The sequence below is a fragment of the Micromesistius poutassou genome (genome assembly GCF_964030765.1).
Source record: "Micromesistius poutassou genome assembly, chromosome: 2".
Taxonomy (NCBI): domain Eukaryota; kingdom Metazoa; phylum Chordata; class Actinopteri; order Gadiformes; family Gadidae; genus Micromesistius; species Micromesistius poutassou.
Genome location: NC_140272.1, coordinates 17,301,205 through 17,325,965, shown reverse-complemented (window position 1 = coordinate 17,325,965; position 24,761 = coordinate 17,301,205). Strand labels below are relative to the sequence as shown.

General features: G+C 42.9%; 1 protein-coding gene across 1 annotated transcript in view; it reads left to right on the top strand.

Moving 5' to 3' along the window:
- slc6a1b (solute carrier family 6 member 1b) overlaps window positions 1–7,812 on the top strand; it is a gene marked incomplete at both ends in the record, with an annotated part of 10,712 nt that extends 2,900 nt beyond the window's left edge. Inside the window, 7 exons of the mRNA XM_084463447.1 lie at window positions 666–790; window positions 1,375–1,487; window positions 1,761–1,892; window positions 5,129–5,231; window positions 5,480–5,580; window positions 5,997–6,164; window positions 7,693–7,812. Coding sequence (XP_084319573.1) covers window positions 666–790; window positions 1,375–1,487; window positions 1,761–1,892; window positions 5,129–5,231; window positions 5,480–5,580; window positions 5,997–6,164; window positions 7,693–7,812 — 862 coding nt within the window. The remainder of the gene's footprint in view (window positions 1–665; window positions 791–1,374; window positions 1,488–1,760; window positions 1,893–5,128; window positions 5,232–5,479; window positions 5,581–5,996; window positions 6,165–7,692) is intronic.
- Between the last annotated feature and the right edge of the window lie 16,949 nt (window positions 7,813–24,761).

The following is a 24,761-nucleotide window of genomic DNA, read 5'->3' as shown; positions in this document are numbered from 1 at the left end:
TGCTCTTCCCCCCGTCGCACATAAAATATCTACCTGTATGTTTTAGGACGGGTCAGATATAATAGAGTGGAGCATAGATGATGAATGATGTGAATGTGTGTATGATTGATACCATTATATTAACAGTTGCTTGTTTTATAAGCACAAGGTTGTAATGTAATTAATTACAACATTTTGCAATAGTATTTGATGTTAGCTAGGGAGCAGCTCATTGTGTACATTACAAATGCATATTTAGATTATCTTTGAAGCTTTGGGCTTTGTCATTATTTTACCTCCATATTGTGCACAATCAGACTGTAACCCTTTTCTTGGCTCTGGTTTTGTGGAACGCTCTTTTATTTGCATTATTTGGTTACTGTCCATGGTACCTACCCAGACAAAAGCATGTAGAGTTAGAGTTTAAATAGTTTAATATTTGTGCCGCTGTATTACCCTTGTGATGTGTTCAGCCTCAGCCAGTCAGTCCTTTAACGCTGTCATTTTAAATGAAAAAAACTAAATTGAAATCCACCAGTCTGCAATTTCTGCCAAAGAATGCAAAATGGCTTCCCTGACTCATCCCCGCCATCCCCCAGCCCTCCACTTCCAAATGTGGGACAGGATGATAAGGGATTGATAGGGGAATAACAATGGCTGCCTCCTGCTTTGTCTCCTCTCTGCAGAGATTCTGTCATTGTGTGCTGTATCAACTCCTTCACCAGCATGTTCGCCGGCCTTGTCATCTTCTCTATTGTGGGCTTCATGGCGAACGTAACAAAGAGGCCCATTGCTGATGTGGCAGCCTCAGGTAATTGCAATCAATTTTAAATTCCAATTGTGGTTGAAAGAAATAAATCAAACAAAGTTCCCCGGAACGAAGAAGAACACAGGATCTCTTGATCTTTGTAGGGTTATTTTTAATTAAAGTCCAAAAAACGAAACTGAAGGGAAGCCATACAATTGTTGTCCTGTCAGCTATTGTTGTTCATGTCAGCTATTGTTCCACTTGTACAGAGTATAACCTGAAGCTCAATTGATTTTCCAATTATCTGCAGTGCAATGTCACAACACAAAACCTTCATTATCTGCGCGGATACTAGATTGCTCGTTGTTACGGAGAAACCATCTTTGTACATGTGCAACGCCAAGAAGAGGTGATCAAGAAGGGCGAATTAGTCGATTGAGTCATGAGTCAAGTCAAATCAACTCAATGCAAACATTTTTATTGAAGCATTGCCATTCATGTACGAGTAGTGATCCTTAGTCCAACATGATACATGGAACGACAAGACAAGAGGACTTACTGATGACCATGCAAGTCTTATGCGTGTGTGTGTGTGTGTGTGTGTGTGTGTGTGTGTGTGTGTGTGTGTGTGTGCGTGATTGTTCCAGGACCGGGTCTGGCCTTCCTGGCCTATCCTGAGGCGGTCACCCAGCTGCCCATCTCCCCTCTCTGGGCCATCCTCTTCTTCTCCATGCTGCTCATGCTGGGGATAGACAGTCAGGTAAAGAACCATACCCTATATTGGGAGGATCACTTATCATTTTGGTCTGGTTGTACGTTGTGTTGCAGCATCCTGCAACGTTTAGGTTCTTGTATCACTCCAACAACCCTTTCACTTGCAGTATTGGTTAGAATCATACTAATGGATAACGTTGTGTCATGTCTACATAATTTCTCTATATGTCATGTGTTCTATGATTTGTGGAGGAATATGGAACGATTTGAACATATTTTAACAAAGCTTGGCGTCTACATTGTTCCACGTTGTCCTCAGTTCTGCACAGTGGAGGGATTCATCACTGCGCTGGTGGATGAGTTCCCACATATTCTCAGGAAACGCCGGGAGATCTTCATTGCTATTGTCTGCCTCGTCTCCTACATCATCGGCCTGTCCAACATCACACAGGTACAACATCTACCCTCATTAGCTCCATTTCTGATTCTGCAGACTGGCTGCAGCTACTATAAATATCACAAAACATTGGCTATATAACTTGACTATATATCGTCTATTCTATTGCTTAATTTTTTCAGTAATTTCAGCCACGATTATTAGTGCATAAAAAGAAAGGTCAGGTTTGTCGTTGCATGCCAATGCTATATTAGTGGAATAAATGTTTAATACATTTATGGTCAATTTCCCTATTTATTTAGCCAAATCATATCATGGGATGCAAGTGGGTTTTCGTGCTCCCACAAGAACCTGAAATATTGCCATAACCTCTTGTAGAAACACCATCTTTATAATGTGGCAGTTCATTCATTTTCATTGGGGGGGATTTATTCCCTGTAAGCTCCTCAATGGTTGTCAGGACATAAAGGCTCAGCTCCTTGAAGGTACTTCAGGACTGTTTGAGCTGGGCATTGTCTTGGTCAGGGCATTCACAAGGTTGGAATCTTGCCCAACATTGGAGCTTTAAAGCAGGTGCTTTGGTTGGAGGCCAGTTCCCATACTACTGTACGATTCTTAAGCTGGACGCTTCGTAGCTGGAGAGTTGATGAGATGGGGTGTTCAGAACACCTTCGTTGATACGTTGATCCATTGTTGGCAAATGCAAAAAGATGGCAACACCTCTGTTCATGATGTCCAGCAGGACTAGGGGTGGGAATTGATAAGTTTTTATCAATATCGATGCCATTGTCGATTCTGCCTATCGATCCAATTCCTTCAATTCTCTTACCCATTCCTGAGTAGTTCATTAAGTGGCAAAAAATGATGAAAAAAATGAAAAAAAATTATTTAACCTTTATTTAACCAGGAGAAAAACCTATTGAGATTAAAAATCTCTTTTTCAAAGGTGACCTGGCCAAGACAGGCAGCAGCACAATAAACCACATTTACAGACAAACAGTTACAGACAAACACACAGGGACCAAATTAAAATAGCACTAAAAATAAAGCAAATCAAATTCACACTGCAACAATATTAATAGACCCATTTCTGTAACCAGGAAAAAACCTATTTAAAACACTGACATCTTAGAGAGTCTAGCTCAATTTCCTTCATTTTCAACATAAAAGCATTCAACAAAATTAATTCAACAAGTCCTAGGTCTTTCTGCAGCGTATTCCACACAGTGGGGGCAGAGTATACAAAAGCCTTTTTACCCTGTTCTGTCCGTACATTGGGGACAGAAAGCAACACCAAGTCCTGTGAACGTAAAAAGTGTTCTACACAGTTCACACCAAAAGCAACCATTACATTTTTGGATATAGAGTAGGAAAGAAAATATAGGGGTAACTTGAGCCGATGTCGAGGGGCCAGCTGCCTGAGAGCTATCGGTGTCATCATCAGCATGAAACCGGAAGATATTTGTATGCAGCTCGCTCTGCCTTATTAATAAAAATGACTATATAGGGCTGTCACTTTTGAAAAAAATCAAGTTCGAACGGATATCAAGCAATGTATTTGATTATATTTGAATATCTACGAGGCCCTGCCCCCCCCCCCCCCCCCCCCACAAAAACAAAACAAAACACTGCAACAGAGATTCAATCACAAATGTATAACGTGACAAGAGGAGACATAAACAGGACTAAGGCCATATCCTCTTTGTTTGAAACAGTATATCAACTTAATCAATATCAAGTGCCACTATGCATATCAGAAAATTAGGCTATGCAATGAAAAATAAAAACAGAATCGGAACTGCGCAGCGCAAACAATGACGTGACAACTTAAACAGGAGACAGCAGCAGGAGTACTAAGGCTTATAGCCTATCTGCAAGAAATTAATTTATTAATGTTTTTTGCTAGAAACACCAATCTATCAACTTGATCTGGATCAAGTGCGGCTCTCTTTTTATTCACGGTGTTACGTGCGGCAGAGAACACACGTTGGGAGTGCCTGGCACACAGGGATTTGCGCGTCAATGTTGAGAGAAGGGTATTTGTTGCAGCCCGTGTCTCTCCACCAATGCAGCGTGTTGCTGTCAGCGGGGATGACTCGGGGTCGCAGTTTACCGCTCAGGCTGGCTGCTCCGTGCGTTATCCATTTTCGAATCAGGATATATTATTTGCTTGATTAGCGCGCTTGATTCGTACTACGCAGGCTTTTGAACACATGGCACTCAACGAGAAAACCAGAAAACGTTGCGCAGGGATCATTAAGCAGAATCGATAACGTTGGAGGCGTACAATTCCGATGGAATTGGTTAGTTGGAACCTGTTCTGAGTAGGAACCGGTTGTCGATTCCCACCCCTAAGCAGGACACATCACACACGGTTGGTTTGGATAAGACTTTGGAAACACCGTCCACTAACCAAGTTACCTAGTAACCTGAGAGGGATATAGATGTTCTCAGTTGCTGGGTTATCTCTGAAAAACACATTAACCAACAGACCAGCGTCAAAGGTAAGCGTAGATCATGGTGGAATCCGCCCCTTGCCATAACATTCGAAATGAGTCTGAATGAAACCACGTGAGTATCTTCTGAGAACATATTTAAGTGGATCATGAAGAGAGTAAAACAATTGCTGAATGATGATACTTTGATATTTCTGACGTACATTTTTACCCCCACTGCCTCCTGCCAGAGAGCCATCATCATCAACAAGGGGGAGGTTGTGATGTTACACCAGAGGCCACCGCATTATTCCTTCACACCTGCCAAATCCCATTTAAATCAAGCTCACATCCCCATACTGGGAGCCATGGCGATTTCCGTAATCAATGCTCTGGGCAAAATATTCCTCCTCCTCCAAGCTCTACACAGTGTATGGAAGTGATCCACCAGGGATCCCTAACTTGTCCCTGCTTATTCACTTTTTCACCAATAGTGAATAATTACCCTTTTGCAGAAGAAACATTCTAGATTGATTGAACTCTTGCTGATAACTGCTCCACAAGGGAGGCTGCGCCGGCCTAAATAGCCATCCACAGCAAGCTAGCTCACCAACCATCCCCACCCCCACCACCATTATCAGCCACTAGTACTGCTATTACTGGACTGGTGCTCTTGTCTTTGTATGTCATTCCACTAGACTTGTTTTGTACTGTACAATAATACTCACCACCTCCCTTTTGTTGTCCTTGCCGGTCACTCTTTCTCTCTCTCTGTCTCTCTCTGTCTCTGTCTCTGTCTCTCTCTCATTCTTTCTCTCTCTCTCTCTCTCTGTTTTCTCTTGTCTCCTTGTCCAGGGTGGTTTGTATGTGTTTAAGCTCTTCGACTACTACTCAGCCAGTGGAATGTGCTTGCTGTTCCTGGTGTTCTTCGAGTGCATATCCATTTCCTGGTTCTATGGTAAGCAATGTGTGGTATCCACTCTAGGGGTGGAGCCCCCTCCTCCCACCGCAGAGTCCCTAGAGTGCAATTGTATTGATCATTTTATTGTACATGTACATTTTGTTAATAAAATGTCTCCTTATGCTTATATCAATTTTATGGCAGCAGACGCGAAAATGACAAAAGCAAATAGAGAATCAATGAGTAACCATACATTGCGGCGGCCCTCCAGTCACCTTAATGTGTCCTTTTTCCTTTGATTTCAGGAGTCAATAAGTTCTATGACAACATCGAGGAGATGATTGGCTACAAGCCCTGCCTCTGGTGGAAGTTATGCTGGGTGGTGTTTACTCCTCTTATTGTGGCTGTAAGTACAGTTTAGACCTGGAGGATGTTGGGATGTCTATACCAGCAGTTTCTGAGGAATTCTGGTGTTTTCTATAGTTGATGATGTAATTTACCATTTACCAAGAGTAAATGGATGGCTGATTGCTAAATTGCTCAATATTGTTACTAACTTGCTGTTAGCATGATCGATATATGAAACACGTTAGCTTCGGGCAATGCTTTAATGTGATACATGTCAGCAAGCAGCTATTCCTGACTCAATGTCAGGCACACATCCATCGTATAGTATTACAGTAGGTGTACAGTCGCTTTCAGACAGGATTGAGCCCAAAGGAATGAATAAATAAAAGTGATTGAACAAATACATGAATAGAAGTGGTAATAGTGAAAAAAACAGTCCTAATCTTTCCATGTGTGCCGGTGTGCCTCCTGTAGGGAGTGTTCCTTTTCAGTGCGGTGCAGATGGTTCCCCTCACCATGGGCGACTACACGTTCCCTGCCTGGGGTCAGGGCGTGGGCTGGTGCATGGCCCTCTCCTCTATGCTCCTCATTCCTGGCTACATGGGATACATGTTCCTCACGCTGAAGGGCACGTACAAAGAGGTAGGATGTCTGATCATGCTTACCGTTAACCGAAGGTCTGGTCCAGGAGTCTCTGCTGGACGTTATGCTTTACGTTTTGCACGGGGAAAACAAGAAGTAGTATGTGGGTGGATTGGATTGAGACGTGTTTTCATTGGTATAAGAGATGGTGTAAATAGGAGGTGGTTTAGACATGGGAATGTGGCAGCGGGAAACAGAAACTGCAAAAGCCTCAGCTTATCCGGTGGGTTTCTTTGTTGCATGCATCATTGAAATGGAGGTTCTTCACTAAGCGTACTTGAGTAATCATCAAACCTATTAGCCTTATTGATAAAAAATATAATTTGCCTTGAACGACAGGGGGAAAAAAGCGAATAGGATTATGAAATATGAATTCTAATTAATTCTTTACTGCAACATATTGCCTTTCAGCCATAAAATAGACACTGGGATCCCAATAAATGACACTTATTTGTATTCAGCCGAACACTACATTCAATATTTATTGCTAACCTGCTCTTAATCAATAGCAGATAATGACGATTCTGCCATGAGTGTAGATTAGTTTAGATTTTTACGGTCTGAATAATAACCAAACATCCATACAGTCCTGGTGTGATCTCCCTATAGCTCCATCATAGATATGTTTCGTGAGTGGGCTGTGATTGCTGCCAAACGGCAGCAGGCAGTCAGAGGCGATGTGCAGGTGTCAGACCCCTGAGCACCAGCTGATGGTTGATTGTCTAATTGTAGCAATCAGCCAGCTGATTAGTGAGCTGCTCACAGGCGGATGCACCCTCTCACAGGCACTCCATGTGGACGCCTACTGCGGCATAGGCCCCGGGGCCTCATCTTGCCTCTTCTCTTGCTTTTTTACCCTTGCTTTTTTCTTTTTTTAAATACAGCTTTATAGGGAATTGCAAAAAAGATTTTTTTTTCATGGTGCTTGATTGTTGAAAATGTGCATTATATTTTGAACTCAGATGGCTTTTCTTCTTTATGAAAGAGTCTCGAGTATCGAGTTTATTGAGGACAGTCAATTATCCGTATGCTGAGCAGAGCACATCCCTCCCCCAAGGAATCAGCTTGATAGAAGTGGGCCTTGGTTGAAAGTAACTGATTGGCTGCTCTGAGCTGAGTCTGATGGCATCCCATAAGGCCCCCTTTCATGATTTTCACAAAAACATGAATTAGGCGGGGCTCTTAAACAATCATCATGAACCCTTGACACAGCAATCAGAATCATTTTTTTGTGCTGTGACACAAAAATCTCCCGGTAAATGCAAGGCTATCTTGTTTTTTGGCCCCTAACCAAACTACCAATTTGGTCATTAAGTCCAAATTCGTGCTCCGCTGTTAAAACAGACAGACACACCGACGATGCAAAGACATGACCTCTTTGGTGAAGAAAATAACTAACTGCAGTTTCAAGGCAGGCTAGGAAATTCTTATTCTTAATTTTTACAATTGTTAATCAAGGGTAACAATGCAAGACGTTGCATGGGGTTTAACTATGTGTGGTTGACCGCCTTCCATCTCTCTCCTCCAGCGTTTGCGGATGATGGTGAAGCCCGTGGTTCTGCTGAGGGGTAAGGTGACCGGACAGGAGACACCGACCGCGGCAGATACCCAGAGTCAGAACCCGGCCAACGAAGAAGCCTACATCTAGAACCTTCTGCCTGGCATGTCTTAACTGAAGAAGTTCGAACGGCATTCTGCAACACGCAGAGAGAGAGAAAAGAAGCAAAACAAAACATAATCACAGGTTGGGAGCGACCACCAGACTCTGACGTCTGCTTTTATTCACCTACCTCCTGGGGACGTGCGAGACCAACCTGATTACGAGCGACATTCTGAGGTTTTTCTTTCTGTTTGTTCATTTGTATAATACAGAGTTTAAAAAGAAATACTGCAAACTACCCAGCACTGTTGTTGTGATAGTTTGTATTTCATTATGCAAAAGAAAAAAAAAAGAGTTAGACCTTCTAGAAAAAGAAATGTGACCTAGAAAATTACTGTATCTTCGATTTATAATTTAAATTTGGAGGCCCGGTGTGATTCAAGAGTATTGTGCTAATTTAAAGATATTTACAAGTAATTAATCTATTAAAATACTATTACTGTACAAAGAAAATATAGATTGAATTCAGTTTGCTTGTACATGGAAGAATCCTTTAATTGAATGTTATGTAGTAGGTGAATAAATGCAATATTACAATTGCAGAAAAGGAAAATTGAACATGACCAATTTGAGGCGAAATATCGGCGTCGCAGTGTGCAGCAGGCCAGGTCATATCTCCTTGTACATGTAAAATATTTTCCAGCCAGACTATCAATTCCTACCAATACCCTGCAGTTTGCAAGTAATGTTTACTACCCAATTCTTGGGCTACCTTCGAAAAGCACAAGGCCAGTATGAATTCAAACTATTGAACCCTTTTTTTGGCATGATATTTCTGAGAAGAGCAAGAATAACAGATATGTAGTGAAAATAGAAAGAGACTGTTACAATTGTTTCTTTGTTTTCTAAAGAACAATAACTTTATATGTTGTCTGAACCTTTTTTTAGAATCGTTTTTAGGATGTTTTATATGTCATAGTGAGAAGGACCAAAATTATGAAACCCTTTGCTTGAAATAATCGCAAGAGCAAGCCAACCTTTGACTATATACTGATCAAATGACCCCAAGTGACCCCATTCGTGATATAGTGGAACAGGGTACTTAATAGCAGCCTTCGATTAACCGAGTCTGTGCACCACCCACATCAACAATGTTCAGGTGGAGTCAGGAGTTCCATCTCCACTGTAAACTACCGCATCTACACCATTACTCATCCCTGACATCTGTCTAATTAGATGATTCTCTCCTTCAAATCTACATATTGACATGTTGCTCATTTTCAAACTCTTACTTACGCGTAGCTATCACAGTAGGCTACCAACAAACGGGCTAACCATTAGGCTTCTAACCACTAGGCTTAGTTGATGGAAGATAGCGGAACTTTATGAGCGGCTACAGCGATATTCCCTTGGAATGGTTTACTTACACTGTTTACTTAGGCGACCCAATACTCAGGAACAAAGGTGGAAGTGACCAAATTCTCTCTTAGATCACTGAATTACACGAGTAAAAGGATCCAAATTTAAAAAAATAAATAAAATCCAGCAAAATCCGGAATAGCAAAAAAAAAAATATATATGTATATATATATACATATATATATATGTATATATGTCTCAAACATGCCTCAGTTAAAACAAAAATAGACTAAATATATTTCCAGCATCCTTTTCGTCAGTGTATAACAACTGTGAAGTTATAAGTTATATTCATGATTTGTGTTTATAAAAATAATAAAAGATAATTGATTGGTCAGGGGACTTTACTGTCAAAACTATTGCTAGCACCTTGGACATACTTGAGGATGTACTGTATCGGAGGCCACTTCCATTCACCTTCATCTCCATTTCATACTGGAAAACCTATTGTTACATATCACATTATTTTGCAATATAAAAAGCTATATAAATATATATGACGTATAGGCCAGTAAATTTCACATATATAAATATATTAAAACAAAAGGTTATAGTTTGCTTCTGTGGCAGCTACATGCAACAGAAATCAGGTTGATTTTATTTTATTTTACTTCTAGCAAAGTTATGTAAATTGAAATGTGCAATGACAAAAAGGTTCCATGAATTTTGTATAAAGTTACCATATTGCAGTCTTCTCGCTTGAATAATGTTGTAAAATTGGACTGTGTATCAATACATGTATCTGTGAATGTCAGTACAACCTGAAGTTTTTTTGTCTAAATGTTGAAAAAAATCTCATATTATATGCTGTTTTCTGCAATACTATATCCGAAACTAAAGCACATATCTTTATCAAAATCATAACTACAATAACAATAATAGAGTAAAAACAATGATGAATATAATATTATAGAAACACTGTCTAGTCAGAGAATATTGTTTTGTATATTTCTAACTGTTTCATGGGCCTAATGTAAAATATTATATGTAAAAAATATAATAAATGTCTTTAGATGGCGTTATATGAAAAAAGCATGATTGCAATATATGTTATCTGCAAAAATCAATAAAGACCTATAGATTATAAAAACTATATGCTGTACAGAGCTTTGTCCTAATTATCTACAACAAAATGGCTTTTCCTGCAACAAGATGGCTTCATTCTCAAACCTGTGTTATGCAATTGCAAATAAGTCTCATTACTGATCCCAAATCCTTCTGCTGGAAATTAGAAGGCAGTATATTGACAGCAGCATATGCATGCAATCAGCGGACCAATATATTTCAAACATCATTGGTTAAACGCACCCAAAAATAAAAGACCAATCATGGCAATTATGTTGTATTTAATATGCATTAGTGGTAGATTTAAAACCATGCAAATAGAAGGTAGAAGACACACACACACACACACACACACACACACACACACACACACACACACACACACACACACACACATGTATTGCCATGAGTGTGTCAGATTTATTATATTTCTCTGTGCAATTATTTTAATACTTACTTGGAAGTTATCAATTCCCCCCTTAAAACTGTTACTGTATTTTATGAAGAGTGTAGCCTATGTGTAATTGTATGAGCTTGTATGCATGGTTCTAGAGAGACGAGGACATTAAGCTGGTTCTAGAGCTCTAACATAGCAATATTCAGGCTGCCCGCCTACAAAAGGTTAGAGCTAATGTTTGAAAGGGTTATTTTCAAAGTGAACATCTTCATGTGTTTGGTGTGTGTACGTGTGTGTTCATCTGTGTGTGTTTGTGCTTCTGTGCACGTGTGTCTGCGTTCGCCAAGGTTTTCATGTCTGTGGGTATGCGAGACCAATCCCTTGCTACCTTGGGCAAAGTCGTCCTCTGAAGCCACTTCAAAGCACTAACGAATGACATAGTAGTGAGAGGTTTGTGTGTGTGTGTGTGTGTGTGTGTGTTTGTGTGCGCATGTGACATAACCCACAGTCGTATGTGGCGTGTTGCGTGTGCGTATCGGAGCCCGTGTCTGCGGTAGTGGAAGTGGTCGGCATGGCGATGATGCAGCCTCTCTGGACATGAGTGTAGCGACTCTGACAGCTCTAGTCTAGCAGAGGTAGAGAGGCAGCCCACTAGTCTGCTCCAGGGGCCCTAATGACCCACACACGCAAACACACACACACACACGTACACACACACACACACACACACACACACACAAACACACACACACACACACACACACACACACACACACACACACACACACACGCACACACACACACACACATACACAGACACACACATGCAAACAAGCACACACGAGTACGCACGCACAAGTACACACACACAAACAAAAACACAGTCATAGACACAGACATGTGCGCTCATTCTCTCACACGCATGCACATGCACACTTTCCCATACACACACAAGAATGCACACACAAACACACACACACACCAACAAAAACACAGTCAACGACACACATGCACAGACACGTGCGCTCACTCTCTCGCACACACACGTACATGCACACTTTCACATACATACACAAGAATGCAGACACACACACACACACACACATAGCGCATACTGTGGAATTGGTAATCTGTTTTCTTCCCTGCTGGCTTGGCATGGGCTAGCAGTAGCAGCATACTCTCGGAGCGCATCACAATCACTGGCACAGTGCGTTGTATGAGACAGGAGGAGGGGAGAAAGAGGAAGAAAAGCTCTTCTAATTCCCCTCACAGCTCCCAGGCTAGATTTAAAGAGTATCACAGCCAAGCCAGTGATTCCTCTCTGGAACACTCTCAGCAATGTTGCATGCAAAAGAGAGGAAACGAAAGATTGGTGATGGAAAGGTGAATAAGAAGTATTAAGCAAGGTTGTAATATGTCGTGTTTAATTCTAGTCAGCCATTTATCTGTACACAGCATTTCAGTATTTCAAGTTTAAAATTAGTTTTTAGTACTTTTAGTGTCGATGACAAGCCCGATCGAACAAGCCAAAAATACTTAGTCCCTTATGGATATCACGGGCAAAAAATAGTTCCCCCTTTTCTCCATCAGACCAACGCTGAGTGGTCATATATAAGTGAGCCTACCTCACACGTTCTGTGTTCACCTTCCTTGACAATAGGCTACAGATAGCATATCTGTCTCCTGCAAGGCAACCGACAGGCAGGCCAGGAGGACCGCCGGCGGTCTTATCAGCCACGACCATATGATGGGATTAGCCAGAGCGTTGTCTAACAAAGCATTGTAATGAGCAGTTTTAATTGCCTGGATGGCAGGCCCTGGAAAATCTCTGCTCCAACTACAGTATATATAAATGACTGTACTTAAAGGCCCGCACACACACACACACACACACACACACACACACACACACACGGACACAAACACATGCACCCAAGCATGAACGCAAGCACACACAGGCTAACGCAAACACACACACACACAGACACACATGCTTTCACACCAGCACACATGCAGGCACACACTGATACACACAGATGCATGCACACATGCACACATGCACACATGCACACACGCACACACACACACACACACACACCTATATACAATACATACACAAACATTCACATGCACACTTCGACACACTCCTACCATGTAGCACTGCTATAATTTGTATCCAGTTCCATGCCTTATGCTGCCTCCTATCACACTGTGTTTGCTCTGCCAGATGGGTAATTGAAATCAATAAATACTCTGATTTGACTAGATTGGCTAAATTAAATTACTGGGGGCTATACTCACGAGGCTATAACCACGAGGCTTGGATGTTGTTTGAATGGTTGTTTTTGCGTTGTGTACCGTTAGTCATCTGAGCTGCAACTGATGACGTTCTCGCAATAAAAACATAGATTTTCGAATTGACCCATGGAAGACAGATTTCTTCTTTTTCTTTGGGACAGGCTAGGTCGACATGTTTTTGGGGGGCCAACTGGAAGCTTATGTCCTCTGAAAAATCCATTCCGTGGGTTAATTAAGCAATAGATCACGACAGGCCGTGGTATACGCTCATTATACCACAGTTAAGGGGCGTTGTCCGTCCCGACGCGCAGCGGAGGGGCGGCGACCCCCTTCACTGTGGTATAATGACCGTATATCACTGACTGAAGTGATCTATTGCTTTTATAAAACGGTTACGTAAATATGGCGAAATTAAAGTCATAGACACCCTCAATTTTGAAAAAGCGAGAAAGTCGGAAAAGCATTTTTTTTAACGAATACAGAAAAGTAGTCCCTCCTGGCTGCCGGCAAAGTGTACGGCGGTTGCTATGCAACACACTAGCGTCCTTCAGAGAGAAGGCAAGAGACGGTAGTTTGGTTCGCCGGCAATTTAGCAATTTAGAAGGCTAAATTGCCGGCGACCGTGTGCCTATTGCTTTACAGGCTTTTTTTTAGGCTTCAGTGAACTATGCTATCGCTTTTATATATAAATAAACAACAGTTCAAGTTAGGCGCGGAGTGATACTGGACTCTGTAAACTGAACGGGCGTCATAGCTGTGTGTATACGCTCAATATACAACGGTTGGGAACCAATCAGATCGCTTGATTTAGGCCCCCCGTTTTATAATTATATTTATAAAACGGGTGGCTTAAATCAAGCGATCTGATTGGTTCCCAACCGTTGTATATTGAGCGTATACACACAGCTATGACGCCCGTTCAGTTTACATAGTTCAGTATCACTCCGTGCCTAACTTGAACTGTTGTTTATTTATATATAAAAGCAATAGCATAGTTCACTGAAGCCTAAAAACATGTTGATTGCTGGAGAGGGTGGAAATGTTGTAAAGCAATAGGCACACGGTGAGTGAACTCGATAGAAGGCTAAATTGCCAGCAAACCAAGCTACCGTCTCTAGCCTAGCCTTCTCTCTGAATGACGCTACAGTGTGTTGCATAGCAACCGCCGTACACTTTGCAGGCAGCCAGGAGGGACTACTTTTTTGTATTTGTTAAGAAAAAAATGCTTTTCTGACTTTCTCCCCTTTTCCAAAATTGAGGGTGTCTATGACTTTCATTTCGCCATACTTACGTAACCGTTTTCTAAAAGCAATAGATCACTTCAGTCAGTGGTATACGGTGATTATACCACAGTGAAGGGGGTCGCCGTCCATCCGCTGCGCGTCGGGACGGACAACGCCCCTCAACTGTGGTATAATGAGCTTATACCACAGCCTGTCGTGATCTATTGCTTAAATATACACTTTGTTGAAGGTAATCATGACAATTTAATCCCGCCTTAATGTTTTTGGAAGTGCTAATGCATTAATAAAGTAAAAGGAAGACACAAAAGATGATCACATACATACATACAGACAGACAGACAGACAGACAGACATCACAGACATACATACATGCAGACAGACAGACGTTGCCATGTTGTCATTTTAAGTATTTGGACTAAGGCCATTGCATTGCATTCAAAAAATAGCGTGAAAATGATTTGACTCGGTCCCCACGCACCATGTGAAGAGAAAAACAGACGGCTGCAGTGGCTATATATGGACGTACACGCGTAGGAATGGGAGTAGTAGGGTTACGCCGTGTGTTGTACCTAGGGTGACTCTGCAGGCTCTCAGTGTGTGTGTGATTAATTGAGGATGCTTGGACCTGTGTGCGGAAGAAGAAGCGTGACTTCCAGTTGGAACTCCCAACTCCTTTGTACCGGCACAAAGGAGCCCCGAGTAGCGCTCAACAACTCACCCTGTTCTCCTTCTCTTTTTTTCCTCTCCTCTCCTGTCTTTTCCTCTCCTCTCCTTGCCTCTCCTTATCATTTCTTCTCCTCGCCGCTCCTTTACTCTTTCTCTCCTCTCCTCTCCTCTCCTTGCTTCTCCTTATCATCTCCTCTCCTCTCCTCTCCATGTCATCTCCTCTCCTTTCCGTCTCCTCTCCTGCTCCCTCTGTTCTCCTCTCCTCTCCTTCTCATCTCCCCTCCATCCCCCTCTCCTCTACTGTCCTCTCCTTTCCTTCTCATCGCCCCTATTCCCCTCTTCTCTCCTACCAACTCCTCTCCTCTCCTTCTGACCTCCCCTGCACTCCTGTCCTCTTCTCTCCTATCAACTCTTCTCCTCTCTTTCTCATCTCTCCCCCCCCCCCCCCCCCCTCCTCTCATCTCCTTTCCTCTCCTCTCCTCTCATCCCCACTTCCTCTTCCTCTCCACTTCCTCCCCATCAGTCTTCTTCGAGGCATAGTGAGTTATTGCCATGCCAGTGCGTCAACCATTCAACCACTCCTCTTGTGGATTCCGGGGCCCTTTGGCACGCCACATTTATCACCAAATGTACCAGGACCGCCTGCAGTGCACAGCAGAGCTCCAGAGAGCCCCCGTTTTCTCCTACAGCGTCTTCCGTCATTATGGTTACGTTGAGCTGTGAAGCTGAAATGATATGATGTAAATATGTAAGAAGATATGAAACGAAATCTGTTCCTTCGACTCAGGGGGATGAGGGATCTTCTGTGTGATTGTGTGAATTGACAACAATTTGTGCTTTAGCTTTGAGTTATGCTCGCAACCTCCCATCTTTCTAGACCTAAACTGTTGGTGAATGATAAAAATGTGTATTTTGTAGCTTATTGCAGTTTTCGTTTCTAGTGACTCTTTTGTCCCGTCCATCCATTCATTGATATTTTCACAAGTCAGTGACATAGGAAGACAAAAGCAGACCCGGGGTGTTCTGAAACTATGCATGCTGGTTCCCTACTTTTTTTGTCCAATCATTTTATTTGGATATATATTGTCGGTAGATATCAAATATACTTGATGTGCGATTGTCATTGTTTTGTTCTCTCTAGTTTTCTCCCTAATGTATTGTCCCATAATTAGATTCTCTTTCCATCACTCTCTCTTTCTCTATTTATCACTCTGTGACTCTGTCTCTCTTTCGCTCTTGCTCGCTTTTATGCAGATGGAGAAATTCGATGTCATGCCTGCCTGCCTTCGGCTTTATGCCCGCTGAAATACACCACACACACACACACACACACACACACACACACACACACACACAGACACACACACACACACACACACATGCACGCATATACACACACATGCATACACACACACACACACACACACACACACACACACACACACAAACACACACACATACAAACACACACACAGACACACACAGACACATACACACATACACACACACACACACACACACATACAAATACACAGAGACAGGCACATTTTATTACAGCCATGGGAGGACAATCACTCTGATCCAACGTTTACCGTGTGGCCATCAAAATGAACACTGGACACTTCTGTGACAGTTAGAATACAAAGCAAATAACACTTAACGTGAAATAAGCTCTTAAATTTAAAAATATAATTCTGTCTAAAAAGTTGAATGAGGGAAAAGTAATAATTATAGTGATTATAATCCTTTAACCTAAATTGTCATCCAAATTTATCCCCCTTACCGTTCATTTTCCAATCACCGGAGCATATGTGAATTGCATGGGTGCGTGTGTGAAATGCATATTTTAAAATCAATAGAAGTCAGGAGTGAATGATGAGTTCCCATAAAGAGCCCAGTTACCATTTTCATGATGAGGAAGCTGTCGACGTTGTCGCAAATCTGCTGTTATGTGTTTGCCATTTGCAGTGAACATCCACCTCCTCCCAAGCCACGACCCCAACCACACCTCCTCCCCCTTTACCTTATCTCTCTCTCTCTCTCTCTCTCTCTCTCTCTCTCTCTCTCTCTCTCTCTCTCTCTCTCTCTCTCTCTCTCTCTCTCTCTCTCTCTCTCTCTCTCTCTCTCTGTGTGAGATGCCCCATAATCGGTGCTATCCAAGCAGCAACATTCAATTGTCTTCCAATCTTCATTCTGACCACTGCCAAGGGTGGGCGTGTAAGCCAATAAATTGTATGCAGTTAGAGGTGGCGGTCGAGAGAGAGGTGCTGCCTACATAATAACATGGCATTCAGCACCACTCAACATGGGGTTGAATGTTACTCGTCTTCTTCTGACAAGTGTGTATCAAGTCCGTGTCCGTGTGTATCAAGATGACTAGATCACGTAGTGTTGCACTGTATGGAAAACAAATGCCTCTTTATGCCGTTTATGAGGAGGCTATACAGTTAACCAAGAATTGTCAACAAAATACCAAGAATCGAAATCAATTAAATCATGAGCATTATATGTCATTTCTTAAAAGCTGCAATGGCTGCAGGTCAATTTCCTTCATCCGCATAATTTGTTGTTGCCATACAATATACAATATTAACACTTGACTATCCTTTAATAGGATTCTCTATTGAATATTGGCATTGACCTCTTTTTATTCAACCAATGTTTTGTTATAAATCCTATATTACTGATGAAAGACTCAAGTAGACATTTGAAAGTATGCATGTTTGCAACAGATACAAAATAGTTAAGTTGTTAAAAAATGTTTCTGTATAACTTGACATTTTCATTCATAGGGGGGTTTATGAGGGAGAGGAGATCAAAGGAGAGGAGCGTAAAGGAGAATAAAAGAGAGGAGAGGAGATCCGTGGAGATCAGAGGAGAGGCGAGGAGAGGTGGAGAGGGGAAGAGAAGAGAGAAGAAGTAAAGAGGAGAGGAGAGGAGAGGTGGAAGGGAGAAAAGGAGGGGTGGAGAAGAGGAGATGAGAGAGGAGGAGAGGAGAGGGATGGGGAGGAGCGGAGAGGTGGAAGGGAGAAAAGGAGGGGTGGAGAAGAGGAGATGAGAGAGGAGAGGAGAGAAGTGGGGAGGAGATGAATGAAGGGGAGGAGGAGAGAAGGAGAAGGAGAGGAGAGCGGAGAGGAGGAAAGGCTGACCTCTGCCCAGTCGTAAAAGACACGACAGGGAGGGAAGGAGAGAAGACAGATTACAGATTAAGCGTGCCACATCTCGTCCCTCACTCTGCTCACTATCTCCTTTCACATGGTAAAACCTTCTTTTTATTTGTCAGTTAGGTGAAAATAGTGGGAAACAGTGAGTCAGGCAGAAGTGTCGGAAGGAGCTGGAGTGGACTGTTAATGTAGAGCCATGAATTAAGAGCTGGTTTACCATCTGAATGAAGAGAGAGCTTGGGAAGGTTGGCAGGCTTTAGGACACAAAGAGATGCTTCACCACCAAATTGAGCTTTGGATCACATTAACATGTCTAAATATTTGCTTCCAGGGGCCCAACATGGTGTTTTGTGGTCAGAAAGGGCACTACACGCTAGAACAGAAGGGATGTGGCTGTGCTTGATTCTATAGGTTATAGAAGGCTTGACAGGCAAGCTCAAGCCCCCTGGAACCCACTGCGGCATTCGGATTGGATTACATCTAATGGTTTTCCCAAATCGAATGAAAGTAGAATGAACATTTTGTTTAAATCCAATAACAAGTAACAAGTAATTAAAAGTAAGCTTTATGATTTGTTTTTTCGGAGCACTCCATACAATTAGACTCTGAAATCGCTGCCAAAAACAGCCCCTTGTAGCTTGGAGCATGATTCAGGGATAGGGAAAGTCTTGTTTCATGCTTAAAGTGTGAGGCATTTTGCTTCCAGCTAAGAGCTTTCTTTAGCTTTCTTTGTCATCAGAAAGGCGACACTTTGAGCCATGCTCTGATTGCAGAGAGCGTGCTCTGCTCTATCCTTACTGACGGCCCGCTGTGCCCCCCTCTTACACAACCCACATGTTTTCACGGCTATTTCACAAAAAGTTTACACATTTTCCCATGGAACTTTATTTGTGGGAAATGGCCTGAAATAACCTTTGTTGATCATTTGATTTTGACGGTCTGTCACTAAGTATTGTTTGTTTTTTGCACACACACATATGTGTCAAAAAAGGAATCATCATGATGATTGATTCCACGCAGATACGTTTCGCGTTGTTGTGATGTAACACGCGGCGCATAATTGAATCAAATGAAAGCTTGGGGACATTTCTTTGACGGGTGTTCCCGCTGTCGTATTCAAACGCGGTTGTTTGTTTACGGCGGGACTTTGCGTCATCCTTACAAAGAAAAAAAAAAAATACATCAAGAAATCCCCCAGGGGGCCCTTATCCGAATAGTGTGGGACCACTCGCGTCTACTAATGGCACAATTAATCAAGAAGGCAGCGGTACGTGTCACACACGACAATAACACATTCTCTCCATTTCTACGTGCCGGCAAATTCCTCTCTCCCACCAACCTACCACTTCCGTCCACTCCTGCAGGAGCCGCTCCGGGCAGAACTCAGAGACAATGGAGCTCAATTATCCCGAGGAGAAAGCGCTGTGGCACTGACAAATGTAGCTTTTTTTCCCCCGTACTCCGCAGCAGATATTATGTTCTCACATCAAGAGTTAAATACTACCTATTTATCTCCCGGCCGAGGTAGCCGGGGGGGGGGGGGGGGGGGGGGATATAGGAGAAATGGGGAGGGGGGAGGGGCTTGGTGGGGAAGGGGAGGTGGTGTGTGTGTGTGTGTGTGGTTGTGTGTGTGTGTGTGTCTGGGCTTTCGAGAACTAAGCTGTGAGCTGCGATGGCGTGGCTGGATGTTACATGACGGTTCAAGCCTGATGAACTTTGCCTGATGACCCCTGGTGTGTGTGTGGCAATTTGTCTACCACACGTCTCACCTTGAGAGATGCACTAACCTGCGCCCCATCTGCCTGTTTAATGACACAATGATATACTTGATTTGTCTGCTGAGTTCACAGGTCATGGCATGCGGTTTGATTGACATTGTGCAGAAAATTGTCGAAGATGAAGATGAAGAAGAAGATTTACGCCATCCATTTCATTCTTCATCATTTTGAACCATTAGGATACTACATACTAATGTAGCATACCGATGGTGTTATGTAATGATGTAATGTTACCTACATGTTTGCAGTAAACGCACATGTAAGCATCATATGGGGATTCTCACATGCCATGTAAGTACTGTGCGGATCACATCATGTGTGGGTCATAAATAAAATAGTGTGTGTTGACTGTAGGTCAAAGGTTTGATAATGGATCTTTACAGTGGGTCAAAGCTGTTGTTTCGTCGTCTCTCCCCTCATTGGGTGAGTTAGGGCTTCCTTTCCCTAGACACTGTCTGCAGAACCGTTGCTAAGCTTTTGGCTCTACGCTGGTTGTTGGCGGGTGGGGGAACTGCGCTGGGAAAGCACAAAATCTATGCGAAAATCGGACTGTAATTCACAATTAAGAAATAACAACGGTGGGTCTGTTCGTAATTCATTTTAATATTTGGTAAATTGTAATGTAATAATTATCAACCTTAATTTTGGGGGCCCCCCCGGGTACTTGGGGCCCTACGCGCTCTGCGTACTCTGCGTATGGGGAGTGGCGGCACTGACTGTCTGTATACAGTATATATATGTTTTGCTTATTTCTATTTGCTTATTTCTTTAAAAAGAATCTGCACAGATAATTATATATAGCAAATAAAAAATAGATTTATACAAATACATACAGTACGTACTTGGAGTTGCTCAAACGGACTAATTTCTAGTAACAAAGAAATTGTAAATTGCATATTTAACATGTTTATAAAAGCCAGATGCCATAAAGCAGTAGTAGCGGTAGTAGTATCTATTAGTATATGCTAGACCTGAACCTCCTAAGATGGCGCAACTTGATTGGTTCGCTATCTCGGGATATTGGGCAATATCCCATGATTGATATCTCAAACTCGGGATATTGTTTTCATCGCAAAATGCCCCGCTTTGCAAGTGTTTCAGAGGAAAAAATACAAGAAAACCCTTCATAAAAACGAAGAAATCCCGGCAAAAAGTGTTATCTTGTTTACTTTTGGAGTGTTCACGTGTAGTATATACTAAATCAATTATTCACCTCAGGCTCCGTGAATAGTGTGGAATAGCCCTAGGCTATTCTCCACCATTCACTTCGCCTTCGGCGAATAATTGTTAACTATACAAAAACATAATCTCTAGACCTCAAGGTATTCCTACGAGAGTCAAAGCGACGCACCGACCATGTTGTGATTACATAGTACATTAGTCAACCCTAGTGTGCCATCAATCCATATTGCAGAGAACCACACCAAACGCCACTCCGCATCCAAACAGGGCTGACGTTCACAATGGCTTGAATGTCTTGTCACACTTTGAGGGATGACCTGATTCTGTTGAGCAACCAATTTCACAGAGTAACCTCCGTGACGACACTATCTGTCCCATGCTCTTTGGTATGTGAAGGCTGCCCATGGAAGCCAGATGTGCATCATGGATTTCATAGACTTTGGCCCAGCTCTGGCTCTTTTCATGTCCTTGGCTGTTTTAATCATTCTTTTACCCTATTCCCTTTCTTCTTCTTCTTCTTCTTCTTCTTCTTCTTCTTCTTCTTCTTCTGGGTCTTCTGGATTACTGATACCGTGGCCTTGCCTTGGTCTCCCCATGCCAGGGCTGTAAACGATACGTATTAATGCCACAATCAAGGTCAGGAAAGGGCTCGGCAATTAAATGTCGTGGAGCGTGACCGCAGTGGGACATGAATGCTGAAAGAGGATTGGAGCTCTGTTCCAGTCCTTCCCAGCGCTGCTCCTCAGATCCTCAGCTGGTCCATAACGTCCTGTCATTTATTATCACTGAGGACGTTACGACGTTGTGTCATCCGGTAATAAAAGGACAGTTATACCGCCATACCATCCCATATGGACGCATGGCTCTCTGCCTCCATGCAGAGAGCGTGAGCTGCAGCAGCCACCACATGAGTGCTCCTCAATGCCCCTGATTCCCCGCTGCTCCGCATGGATCCCAGCAGTCCATGGGCTGCTCTGAGTCATGAAGAAGCGAGCCATGGGTCCAAGGCGCCACACAAGGGAGGGCAGGTGGTATCGCATTGTCCTTAGCCTATGTTGATAGGAATTGGGGGAATGGTATAATGTATCCCTCGGAATTAATGTGTGTGTGTGTGTGTGTGTGTGTGTGTGTGTGTGTGTGTGTGTGTCTGTTTTTAATGGTTTATGAAACATTTTTGTTCTGATCATGAACAGTATAGCTAGTCAAATGAATTGCAATTGCAGAATGTGAAAGATTTGTATTTTTGCATTTGCACCGACCACAATGCTTTCAAAATGTATGAAAATATATTGGTAGGCCTGAATGGTGGGGGTCCTGCTAATACTGTGGAAAGAATACGGTTCACAGTTAAAATGGCTTGTTCCCATTCAAGGCTGACCTTTATTCTTCAGAAGTATCGTCCTTTTCTCATGTATGCTAAATGTCCGAGTCGTCCCAATTATGCATAGCCTTAAAGCAAACTTTCCAAAGCGGCAGCTTTCCTATGCTAACCTATCATCGAGTATAGACTCATCGAATAGACAATCTTCTTGGAACGGCGGCAATGTCTCTACCAACTACGGTCTTGGCTACAGAAATCCTTCTTGTATAATTCCTCTATAATCACAGTGTGGTTTGTAAGGCTCTGAGGGTTTCCTGTGAGACGACGCATAAAGCGAACAGGGCTTCAGGCCAGAGATATTTGAAGAGCCCCTGATAGAATTCATGGTCTTTAGCATTTAGTGAGTGCATTTAATCCTACGGTGGATACATAGTACAGTGGGCAGTAGGGGGAAGCTGCTGAATTCATCCAAAGGTCCCTTTCAGAAAGTGAGTGAATGCCCTGAGTGGTGCTGGGAGAAAAGGACAAGACCCAGCGGCGTTGGGAACCGGTGATCCATGATGCCTTTATACTGAGCCGGTCTGCCGCAATCTGCCCTCCTTCTCACCCCATACCCCGCAAGTATCTGGGGGGGTGGGGGGTGGGGGGGTTTGTGGCACTGTCTGCATGCTCACTGCGTGCTACCGTGTGAACAGTATAGCGTGAAGGCACATCAGAAGCTGTACTGGTTAATGTCAAAAGGTGGTTTTGCCTCACGGGCGTTTGGTATATGGGACCAGGGGGCTTCGACTTTGCTCACAGCTCAGCGGCGCTTCACAAAAAATGTTGGACTATTTTTTTATCCCATTTTTGATTTACATCAAAAGTGAATTCATTAGTATTGTATATGATTAAAGAAATGCAGAAAACACATTGTTTGATTGTCATTCCAATGGCGCATGGCTGGATAGAGAGCGTTTAGCATTTAGCCGTTAAATAACTGTATTACACAAAATCTGTGTTATGAAATATAAATACCAGTATGTTACAGAATTGAATAGGCAAGACAGGCAGGTGAAGGCAATGCATTTCACAATACTAATAATACAATACAATGCTTACTTGCATGCTATAAAGTCACACTCTAAATATGTACAAATATTTTCCATTTTGGCATTATGGGGTCCATATGTGTAGATTAGCTGCACATCGTGTCTGAAATGTGATCTCCTCCATAAGTTGTTTCCAGTTTGTTGTTCATTTGTAATGAGCTCTGGTCTAATGCCTGCAGTATCTCCCCCTCTATAGATATTGGTATTTGGTTAAGCCCTGCAGCAGTGTGAACCTTCCCCCCACTTTCCCTCGTTCCCCAGTATTTCTAAATCCAATGCTTCTCTTTTAGCCACGCCACTTCTAGTAACCAAAAATCTCTCTCTCTCTCTCTCTCTCTCTCTCTCTCTCCCTCTCTCTCTCTCCCCCTCTCTCCCTCCCTCTCTCTCTCTCTCTCTCCCTCTCTCTCTCCCTCCCCCCTCTCTCCGTCTCTCTCTCTCTCTCTCTCTCTCTCTCTCTCTCTCTCTCTCTCTCTCTCTCCCCCCTCTCTCTCTCTCCCTCTCTCTCTCCCTCCCCCCTCTCTCCGTCTCTCTCTCTCTCTCTCTCTCTCTCTCTCTCTCTCTCTCTCCCTCTTTCTGGCTCTACTACCTACAGACCAATGCACAGCTTATTTTGACATCACACACATCGCCAAGAGGATCCCAAAGGGCTTTAATCGTGTAGAACGTCTGATAGCGTGCTGCCCTAAATGGAGCCGCTTCTTCCTCTAAAATGTTACCGTTTATATGCCCGTCGTCCTGACCATGGTCAAGTAGACAGAATACACACAGAAACCAGCAGCTGCTCTCCTGCGGCAAAGGCGTGCAGTTGTACCGAGAGACACAAAGGAAGGAAAGCAATATCGTCCTCCAAAATAGTCCCCAGAGGAGAGCACTTGAGCTGAGGTCCAACTGAAAAGCGCTCTAGCATTTACACAGGGTTGCGCCACACCATCCTTGATCAATTACTGTAACACACACAAGAATAATGTTAATACTTCTCAGCTCCCCCAAACAGTCAGGAGCATCAACATTGAGGAGCTCAGATACAAGATGCTGGGTTGGGTTGGCCATGGGTGGCTAAAAGCATGCAGGCAGGAAGGATGCACTTTACTTTCTTATCCACAGAACCTTCTTTAAAGACCAGCACGATTTTGTTGAGTTTGATGGACTTAGGGACTGACAGAAGCCATTTCCCTCATCCTTCAACAGCCTTTTGAAGACAGAACGGCCGCACCCCACATTCACATCCAACAGATCCCCATGTGACCTAAATGTGGAGGAATGGGGGATATTATGGCAGTCCCTTGGCGTGTGTAGATATTCAATATTTTTTCACTGTGGCTGAAATATACTTCGAAATACTTTGCCACATGAATGAAGAATTGTAACGTCA